The sequence below is a fragment of the Emys orbicularis genome, chromosome 1 (genome assembly GCF_028017835.1).
Source record: "Emys orbicularis isolate rEmyOrb1 chromosome 1, rEmyOrb1.hap1, whole genome shotgun sequence".
NCBI classification, from domain to species: domain Eukaryota; kingdom Metazoa; phylum Chordata; order Testudines; family Emydidae; genus Emys; species Emys orbicularis.
In genome coordinates, this window is record NC_088683.1 from 173,626,166 (window position 1) to 173,637,187 (window position 11,022).

The 11,022-nt window shown below is 44.8% G+C and overlaps 1 protein-coding gene across 1 annotated transcript in view; it reads left to right on the forward strand.

Moving 5' to 3' along the window:
* The window catches only part of LOC135895555 (suppressor of tumorigenicity 14 protein-like), a 33,154-nt gene extending 22,132 nt beyond the window's left edge, over positions 1 to 11,022 (forward strand). Inside the window, exons 13-16 of the mRNA XM_065423671.1 lie at positions 261 to 368; positions 7,138 to 7,257; positions 8,997 to 9,180; positions 10,713 to 11,022. Of these exons, the coding sequence (XP_065279743.1) occupies positions 261 to 368; positions 7,138 to 7,257; positions 8,997 to 9,180; positions 10,713 to 11,022 (722 nt within the window). The remainder of the gene's footprint in view (positions 1 to 260; positions 369 to 7,137; positions 7,258 to 8,996; positions 9,181 to 10,712) is intronic.

Genomic DNA, 11,022 nt, shown 5'->3' on the forward strand with positions numbered 1-11,022 from the left:
GCAAAGTATCCTTCAATAATACCATATAACACTGCACCTACCAAAAATAAAATACATATTGAATAAGAACCAGACCTTCCAAGAAACAGTCAATAATGTTTTACATATTTATTCCAGAGCTTCCTGTGAAAGGACTAAAACCATGGAAAGGATAATCTTAGCTCACTTCAAAGTATTGTGTTCTTGAGTGTTTTCAGATCCTTGAATGAATGACGCTGTGACTGGAAGTGCCATGATATTTATAGATCTCTCTTCTTCAGGCTGTAGTCCAGAGGAGTCTAACTGTGGCGACGGGAAGTGTAAACACCATTCAAAGACATGCAAAGGGGATGACAGTTGCGGAGAGGATAGTGATGAAAATGATTGCCGTAAGTGTGTTGAAAAGTAGTTGAGGATATCGGTGGGGAGTCGGGGGATAGAGATATGTTCATTTCCTTACTGTCTAAAGTTTTTGTGAATTATCTGATAAATATATGGAATAGCCTGCATTGTGTATATGTGTGGTGTGAGGATAATTAGAACTTTCATACGCATGCATCATGTTATGCTTTTCAAAATATTAGCATGTGTTGATCACACTTCATGCTCTCCATTATGTTACATAACAACTGAACCTTAGATTGACTGGGTGAACTGGATAGTTTTTGGATACCAATGAAGGTAAAATGAATTTGCTGAAGGAACAGGAAAGAGTGATCATATTTATACATGTGGGAATAAAGACTGTTGGAGAATCAAAGGTGTCAGCGATGGAAAAGAGTGATTTACCATCATATGCATGGCTCTGTCAGTTCCAGAATGTTCCTTGCAAAAGTGGGTTTGAGGTTCTGAAGATGATATTGAAACTAAGTCAATGTCTATGCTGCAAAAAAAAAAAAAATGTTTCTTGCTTGACTGTTGTCCCCTGTCCCAAGCTCCTGGGTTAAAAAATAGTATTTGCATAATCTGGGAGGTTGAGTCCTTCATAGAATGTAGCCATCACAAGGATGCATGCTCTGTGACTAGGGAAAATGAACTACCAGCAGGTCAGGTAATACCTCAGGGAATCCACAGTTCACTTGATAGAGCTTTCTTCTCAATAACAGAATATGTTCTCATCCTGGGGAACAACTTTCTGCTTAAATATCGGATTGGGTGCTCTTTGCCTTCAAAGTCCTGGGAGAGCACCACTCCCAGCCTGGCCTCCAGTGAATGAACTACTACTGGGAGAAGTCTGCATTGGCAAGGATAGGCACCTAGCCCAGCCATGCCTTCAGACTGTTGAAAGCTTCATCGCATCAGTCGTCTCACCAGACCTTTTTGGTGTCTCTGCCTTTTAGTAGATCATTCAGGGGAGCCGCAATCAAGGCAAAGGTGGAGATGAACCAGTAATGATATCCTTCCAGACTGAGGAAGCAGCATATCTGTCTTCTGAGCCAACTTGTGGGGCATGAATTTAACATGTGGACTTTATCTAGCACCAGTGTCTCAAGGTCTCCTCCCAACTGATACCCTAAATAAGACACTTCTGTCATGGCCAACTTGCACTTGGCAGGATTAGCTCTGAGGCTGGCCTCCTGTATGGAACCAGAACCCCTCTTAGCTGACATAAGTGGTTATCCCACATACGGCTATGGCTACAATGTTGTCAAGGTAAGCCCCAGCGTATTGGTGGTGGTGTCCGAGGATTCGATTCATAGGGTGCTAGAAAGTCGCTGCCACCCCCCTTGGAGGCCAAATGGCATGGTTTTAAAATGGAAATGACCAAAGGGGGTTGAACACATTCTCTTCCTGGGAGGATGGAGACCAGGGGATCTGCCAATGGCTTTTTGTGAGGTCATCCATGCTGAGGTATCACACCAGGCCCAACCACTCTAACAGCTCAGCCACCTTTGTCATTGGATAAGTGTAAAACTTTGATGGAATTGACCATACAAAAGCTTGCCCCCGTGTATTGTCGAGGTCTTCCCCTCTCCGTGTGGGTAGCTTGGGTCACTGGTCTGGTATTTGTACATGTTTTCTGTCATGCCTGGGGTTCAGTAACTGCTGGCAGGCATCCAGCACCATGAGTGGTCCTAGTAGGCTAGTGGGCAGAGGCTGCACAGTCCCATATCTAGTGACCCATCAGCTGCGAGAAAATTCTCCATCAGCTGCACCATGTATGAAAATTACTTGGGGTGATGCTGGAGCACCCACTCCCAGCCCCTTGCTGTAAGTATGGATACAAATTCTGCATCCTGGACTGGCTCAGAGCACTTGCCTGGGCGCAGCTACCACCAGCAATGCTCTGTAATCAGTGCACCACCATCAAAAGCCTGCCCCCTTGTGGTACATCTCTGCATTAAAGTGGGCATCTTCACGGATAGCCAGGTAATCTAAAACAGTGGCCTTCACCCAACTGTAGTCTCTGGCCGGTTCTGGGTCAAAGTTGCAGAAGGCCAACTGTGCCTGTCCCGTCATGTATGGAGCTAAAACTAAGTCCCAAAGTTTCAGAGACCATTGAGAGACTAGCGCCACCCTCTCAAAGGTGGTTCAGAATGCCTCAGGACTGTAGTTAGGGCCCATCTTAGTTAACGTCGCAGTTAGCAGAGCTCTAGGATTGGGTGCTTCGGGGCCTCCCTGTGCAGGAGTTGGGGGGGGGGGGGTTAACTGTTGCAGAAAGTCCCTCTGGAACTCGGGCTGCTGGATACAACCTCCTGCAAAAGCTGCTGCTGGGACATCCAGTACTGCAACATTGGCTGCTGGAATTGCTGTTGCTAGTTGGCTTGCTGCTATTGCCATTCTGCTGTCCATTTACACCAGTGCTCAGGGTCTATCGCAGCTGAAGCCCCCCCTCAAAGGGCTGGTATGGAACCTGTTTCTGTCTCAGGGTCTTGTATCAGGTACAGGGCTTCATGTCTGCCTTCTCCCTCAGTTGTGGTTAGCCGACCCTCAGTCTGGGCTTGGCCTTAGTGTCATTGAGTCTCTTGCCCCTGGGTCCCCTACGGGAGCCCCCCTCCTGGGGAATCTCACTCCTCCCAGTGGGAGTTTCTCACTCCTGGGGTATTCTCAGAGTCTAATTACAGTTCACTTACCCAGGACCCTGGGTCCTGCCACAGGTAGTAGGCGGGAAGCAGCCTTTTAGGGCTCCTTGCCTGCATCAGGCTCATATTGTCAGTCCGCACCAACCAAAAGGGGGCAAAGGGAAGGAAGAAAGGCTAGCCAAAGCCATGGGCTGAGTTCCCCTTGATACTGGCAGTCCCTAGCAGTGTGGGCGAACTCCCCCCCCCACCCCCCGTTCTGTGGTCAATTTCACCATTTTAAACTCCCCTTCTCCAGGTGGAGCATGTCTTTCAGGCCTTTCTACCAGTGGGATAGGGGTGTATCCCGTCACAGGAGCCACCATAAAGAGATACAGACCATTAGAAGAGAGTCACTTGTTTCTACCTTAAATGAAAGATCACAGACTCTCTGCAGGCAGAGGGAAATGCTAGAGGCCTCAATTATGGTTGGGTAAATTTCTTTTTGTTGTTGATTGTTTTTTTTTTTTAGGTATCTGAGTTGCAATCTCTGTATAAAACTATTAATCTGAAGTAAATTGTTAATTTAAAACTGCCTTGTGAGAAACTGGCTATAAAATATAGGGTTTTTTTTAACTTACCAAAATAAGCCCTAGTCTCAGAATCTAAGCGTGTCTCCTGTGTCCTTCAGTAATGTGGAGGAATCTTTAGAATACAAAATGAGTATATTAACAGTATACCTTTTTGCAGGGGCGGCTCTAGGCACCAGCAAAGCAAGCACGTGCTTGAGGCAGCCCATTTGCAGGGGCGGCAGGGATCCAGCATGGGAACTGAGAACCAAGAGGGGGCCCTGGGAGTTGTAGTTCCTTGGTTAGCTCCCTGCCTATAGAGCCAGCCCTGGAGCAGGGAAAGAACTACATTTCCCAGCATTCCCTTGGCCACTACCAACAGGAAAGAGGGGGAGGGAGTGAGGAAGCTGAGACCTCATTCTACAGCCTGCTTTGAATGGAGAGCTGCACTGGGAAGGGTAGGGATACCATATTTTAATATTCAAAAAATAGGACACTCCATGGGGAGGGAGGGTAGCCCCACCCTGCCACCATCCACTCCCTCCGACTGCCCCCCACAGAAACCCCAACCCATCCAACCCCCCTGCTCCCTGTCCCCTGATCACCCCCTCCCGGGACCCCTGCCCCAACTGCCCCCCAGGACCCCACCCCCTATCTAAGCTTCCCTTCTCCTTGTCCCCTGATTGCCCCCTCCTGAGACACCCCCCCCCAAGTTCCCCCCTAGGACTCCACCCCCACCTGTCCCCTGACAAACCCCTGGGACTCCCATGCCTATCCAACTGCTGCCTGTCCCCTGAGTGCCCCCCCAAACCCCTGACCCATCTACCCCCCCTCCCTGCCCCTGACTGCCCCCCTAACCTCCACCCCATCCAACCCCCCCCTGCTCCCTGTCCCTTGACTGCCCCCCCATAACCCCCTACCCCTTCTCCAACCTCCCAGCCCCCTTACCGTGCCACTCAGACCAGCGTGTCTGGCTTCGCGCAGCGCCAGACACGCTGCTGTATACATGCTGCCATGCTCCCCTGCGGAGCCACAGCCTCCTCCCCCCAGCACCTGCATTCCAGATTTGAACACCTCAAAATTCAGGAGTGCTCAAGCTCAGTTACTTAATTTCTCCCAAATCAAATATACTGATCCACTGTAACTTGCTGTAGAAAAAGTAGGATAAAATTGAGCAAGAAATGCTTCCCAGTGGTTATTAGGACTGGAATTGCTATTTTCAACAGCCATTGCCTTTTTTGTTTGTTTGTTTGTTTAAAAGGAAGACAGTGATATCGCATTGGCAAATTCCCCATAGAAAGAAAGAGTGGAACAAAAGAATAATAAAAGCACCTCAACTTTTCCTAATTTATGGAGGACAGTCTTATAATATGCATCCAGATATCCTCCAATCACACAAGCTGAAAATTGTTCCACTTTACTGCAGTTCTGTAACCATATGGGAACCAATCCTGTCTGTGTTCTGTGCACATCCAAAATTCCTGCTGAATGACCTGCCCGGGGAGCGAGTTACCAGTGACCCAGGGCTGCGGCGGAAGGAGGGTGCAGGTCGGGCTGGGGGGAGAGCCCAGGGCTGGGGTGGCAGGAAGTGTGTGTGGGGGGCAATGGTGGGGGGGGAAGGGGGGTGACCAGGGCTGGGATGGCAGGGGGGTGCGGGTGGGGGGGGTGAGAGCCCAGGGTTTTGGCAGCAGGGGGGTGCGGGTGGGGGGGGGGGGCGGCGAGGAGCCCAGGGCTGGGACGGGGGGCAGCCAAAAATTTTTTTGCTTGGGGCAGCAAAAAACCTAGAGCCGGCCCTGCCTTTTTGGCTTATAAGAAAGTGTGAGAGTAACATCTTAGATGCAAGTAGTGCTTTCTGGAATGGGATTCCACAGTATAATCAAATGAAATCACAAGTCTCCAGACAACTCACTGTTTCATTGATGTGAAACTTATTACTTTACCCTCTCTATATCTCTCTTTCTATATATATCCTTCCAAGTTGCTAGACTTGCACAAAAAATGTGTATCCATTATTTGAAAAAGTTTCCCTAGGGAACTAGTAGAAATCCTATTTTTAATGCATGAAAATCTGGACTAGACAAAGCACTCAGGTATAGTCCAGGGAACAATGCTATTCTGATTTAAGGCCAGAATGAGCAAGATGATTAAATCAGGTGTTTTCCATCTCCAACTTCTGTGGTTTTTTTGGTTTTTTTTTTTGACTGGAAGAGCTGTCTAGTATGAAGGCAGATGGACAGTTAAATGTCTAATGAATGACAGACAGTGGCTGATTCTGAAATATCTGCTTTGTTCTCGTACTTGCCATAGGTTTTCTGTTAGCTCTTCTGGACAGTTGAATATCCACAATACGACATACTACCCTTTCCGCTGATACATAATATAAAAGGAATGTCTAGGAACTTGGCTCCATTCAGCAATGCAAAGCAGTACAGCTACAAGATTTTCGGACAGTAAAACAGCAAGAGGCATTGACTACTTTAATTGTGATTACACAAATACAATGATACCTACAAAAATGCCATCATTCGGGGCATAGGAATGGATAAGAACTCGTAAACAAACTGATCAAAAAAGTTTAGGATATTTATAAACACTAACAATCTGATTGTGTAGAGATGTGGCACAGTACATCAGAGATAGCACTACTTACATTCCTTCCTCCTAATCTCTGGTTTCCTGTAGATTGTGAGTTGCTTGGCGCAGAGACTGTACTCTCTTGTCGTCTGCAAATAGCTCAGTATATTTGTGATGTTATCATAAAACAATAATAATAATGATAATGCTAATAATTAATAATAAATAGATGCATGATGCTGAGGTTTCTGGAAAGATTCCCAAGTAATAAATTGTAATGGATTCCTAAAAATGTACCTGGAAAAGGAGGTGGAATCATAAAAGGAAGTCATTTACTCAAATTTGAAAGCCACAAAGCCCCTTTTATGGTGATTTACTGCCACGTAATTGGACAACAGGCCGATCAGATGTTGAAAGTATTCGGAATGCTGAAAGTATTGGTGATGCAAGAAAAGCAATAGAGTGCCTTAAAGCTACACAATTTAGAGGTAAAGCAGGGTGGCTTTGTTTTGGCAACATAGGCCACTTCATTCCTGAATGACAGCAGCCACATGGGGCTAATGCCCATTAACTTAACATGTTTAGTTGACTTGCCTTAAATATCTTGAGTGTCCTCATACAGACATGACCTTAGAGGTGTAGCTTTCAATGCCCTTGTCCAAATCATATTTATAAATAATGTGACCAAGCTTCCTCTCCGCCTCGGTGGGTCCTGCGCTTCTGTTTAGCGGGGGCTGGGATATTCCTCTTTTTCCTCAGAATTTCCCCCCACGCCCCTGGGTTTACTGTCCACACCCTGTCGAAGCAGGGTTCCTCCCGGCCTTCCCTCAGACCTCCGGGACCCGGAAGGGCCATCCGCTCTATTGGGCAGGGATTCTCCCACCCTTCGCCACTGTACCTGCGTGGCTTCTCTCGTAATGCTTGTCAGCGTCTGCACTGTGTAGCTCTCCAGTAGCTCGCCTTCCCCCCTCCGCTCTTATACTCCATTTTTTCACCTTGGTCATGGTTTTTTTCAGCCTATAAAAGTTGTTCCTCATATGCATATAAATGCCTGAATGGAAAATGCCCCACAAAACCAAACCCAGAATGTGATGGAATAAGAGACTGTGGAGATGGATCTGATGAAATGAACTGTGGTATGTGAAGTTGAATTCATTTGAAATACATTTTAAATGAAAGTTAATTCATGAGTGAATTATTGCAGTAAACTTAAATATATATTTATGTATTTGGCTCAAAATTTGGGTCAAATTTAGTATATATTTAAAAAGAAAAGATAGGATTTATAAAACCCCATATGAATAAAAATAATTCCTTGATAATATTTATATGAAAACATTTCCTTTACATCTTTCTCTGCTTTATCATCAACCCAAATACAATAACCTTGGGCCAGTTGAGGATGCCCAGTAAGTGACAATTATTTAAAATACTGCACTAAGTGAAACTGACGTGTCTGGGATCAGTGTCCACGCTGAGTGAAGTTAAAAAAAAGTAAAGAAGTCACATGTGGTGAAAAGTAAATTTGATATTAAAACTTCCTTTTAAGTAAGATCTTACCTGTAATACCCGTAAAAATAGTGTTTTTAGTATTATCAAGAGCATCGACTTGGATAGAACACTGGAGCAGGATCAGTAGATGTGAGTTAAATTTCTGGCTCTGTCATAGAATCATAGAATATCAGGGTTGGAAGAGACCTCAGGAGGTCATCTAGTCCAACCTCCTGCTCAAAGCAGGACCAACCCCAACTATATCATCCCAGCCAGGGCTTTGTCAAGAAGGGCCTTAAAAACCTCTAAGGATGGAGATTCCACCACCTCACTAGGGTAACCCATTCTAGTGTTTCACCACCCTCCTAGTGAAATAGTTTTTCCTAATATGCAACCTAGACCTCCCCCACTACAACTTGAGACCACTGCTGCTTCTTCTGACATCTGTCACCACCGAGAACAGCCTAATTCCATCCTCTTTGGAACCCCCCTTCAAATAGTTGAAGGCTGCTATCAAATGCCCCCTCACTCTTCCCTTCGGCAGACTAAAGAAGCCCAGTTCCCTCAGCCTCTCCTCGTAAGTCATGTGCTCCAGTCCCCCATCATTTTCTTTGCCCTCTGCTGGACTCTCTCCAATTTGTCCACATCCTTTCTGTACTGGGGCCCCCAAAATTGGACGCAGTACTTCAGATGTGGCCTCACCAGTGCCGAATAGAGGGGAATAATCACTTCCTTCGATCTGCTGGCAATGCTCCTACCAATGCAGCCCAATATGCTGTTAGCCTTCTTGGCAACAAGGGCACAGGTCCTTTTCTGCAGAACTGCCCCTTAGCCAATCGGTCCCCAGCCTGTAGCAGTGCACGGGATTCTTCCGTCCTAAGTGCAGGACTCTGCACTTGTCTTTGTTGAACCTCATCAGATTTTTTTTTTTTGGCCCAATCCTCCAATTTGTCTAGGTCACTCTGTACCCTATTCCTACCCTACAGCATATCTACCTCTTCCCCCAGCTTAGTGTCATCCGTGAACTTGCTGAGGGTGCAATCCATCCCCATATCCAGAGTCAGTTATCTCATCATAGAAGGCAATCAGGTTAGTCAGGCATGGCTTGCCCTTGGTGAATCCATGCTGACTCTTCCTGATCACTTTCCTCTCTTCCAAGAACTTCAAAATGGATTTCTTGAGGTCCTGTCCCTGCCTTGCAGTCACTTCATCTCATTTGTAACATGGGAATGATGATACTTAACATTCCTTTGTGAAGCACTTTGGGATCTGCAGCTGGAAGAACACAGTTTAAGAGCCAAGTATTAATAAACCTAAGTAAAATGGCCTAATATCTTATATGTATTAAAATCTTAATCCTCCTGTTCAATACTTTCTTTATTAGCTTGTGGAAGAATCCAGTTAAAAAAAACTAGAATTGTTGGAGGTGAAGATGCAAGATCTGGAAAGTGGCCTTGGCAAGCAAGCTTGCAGATGGGAATGTATGGCCATATTTGTGGTGCATCTGTTGTTTCAAATAGGTGGCTGTTATCTGCTGCCCATTGTTTTCTGGACTCTGATTCTATAAGGTAAGTATAGGTTGTACAATCCAGTGTACACACAGTTTAGTTTCACAGTTTTAGTTTCATTAGTTTATGTATCCATGATGCTGGAATAGTGGCTTTGAATGCATAGTTCTGTGCACATGGTCTAATTGGTATGTTTTGTAGACCCAGAGTACATTTCATCCAATACTCAAAGTATAAAGTATTCAGAATAATTATACCACCACTGTAACCAGAAAGTAAATCCTGCTGTTGAACCATGGAGTTAATTGTGAATGCAGCTTAAAAAAATGTTTCCAAAATAATACTCCTAACCATTAAGATTAGAACACCTCTAACAGTGGAAAAGTATGGAAACTGGCTGGTGGATAGGGGCTGGTGTGGTGTAGGGAAGACAGGCATGGTGATGCATAATATCCTGCAAAGGTGTCATCAAGATTACTCATGTGTGGCATCACTGAGGGATTTGGAAAGCTGGACGCCCTGAACTGTAAATGAATCCCAAGTACCCATTCTATGTTTAAAATGCCATCCTCCTATCAAGCTAATGAGTGCATTGATGGGCTACCACTCAACGTTAGGAGCAAGCTGTGGTCCATCCTGATTTTAATTGTATGGCTAGGTGAAATACCTGAAGTCTAGGAGTCAGGACTCAGAACTTCTGGGTTCTGTTCACAACAAGAGTCATAGTGAGGGATAAAAATGGCAATATTCCATTCAGACTACATCCGCATGATCTGAGCAGCTGGAAGTTCTGCCAAAATAAGTAGTGAAAGAAGTTGGCAATGTTGACATTTAGGAACCTTGATTTTTCAGATTTGTACAATATAATTACTGCAATTACGCGCAGAAAAAGGGTAGCTATACATCTAACTGGCCACTTGGAAGCACAATTACCCACTTTGCATACAAAAAATCAGACAAAATAGGCATAGATTATCAGCTGCAATTATGAATAATATTCCTTTAAAGTATTATTAGGTTTTGGAGTCAACACTTCATTGAAATAGATATGCTTATTTGTTGGAGTTATTGTTCCTGTTGGTTTGCTGGCTGGTGCAGCAGTGCCAATGGTGGTGTTAGTTCTCAACCAGAGAAGCAGAAAGATAAAACTTTTTCTTAAGGAAGCTTAAATGATTGGGGTCACCATATAATTGGAACTGTAGCAATCATTACTGGCTCAATCTGACTGGGAGTCCCAACCCTGCCACTAACTCAGTGAGACCTGGATAAGTCACTTAATGTATCTGTGCCTCAGTTCTGTACAGGATAGGCAAGTTATCCCCATGTGACTGATGCAAAGTCCTTCAAGATCCTTTGATGAAAAGTACAAAGTATTAGTCATATTACTCCCAGAAAGCATCCCTTTGGAAACCATGAACAAAAACACAAAACCAATATGCTACTTAAAATAAAAATGAGATGTATCTGTCCTACTGATTTCATGTTGTGCTCCTCCCCTGACTTTGGTATTTCTCATAAAAATATTGTAAATAACTCTTAAATAACCTGGCATGATGATGATTATCATTTTATAAATATTGTCTGTTTTGCAGATACTCTGTGCCTTCTGGCTGGAAAGCGTATATGGGCATAAGGATCATTAACAAAAACAGCAATCATGTAGCTATGAGATCAATCAAAAGGATTATTGTCCATCCACGGTATGACCAATATATCTCAGACTATGACATTGCCCTGTTGGAAATGGAGACACCAGTATTCTTCAGTGAGCTGGTACAGCCCATTTGTTTACCCAGCAGTCCTAGAGTATTTTTTTATGGAACTGTCTGCTATGTAACTGGCTGGGGAGCCCTAAAAGAAAATAGTATGTTCATTTCCTGGATATGTTTCTTGCAAGTTTGA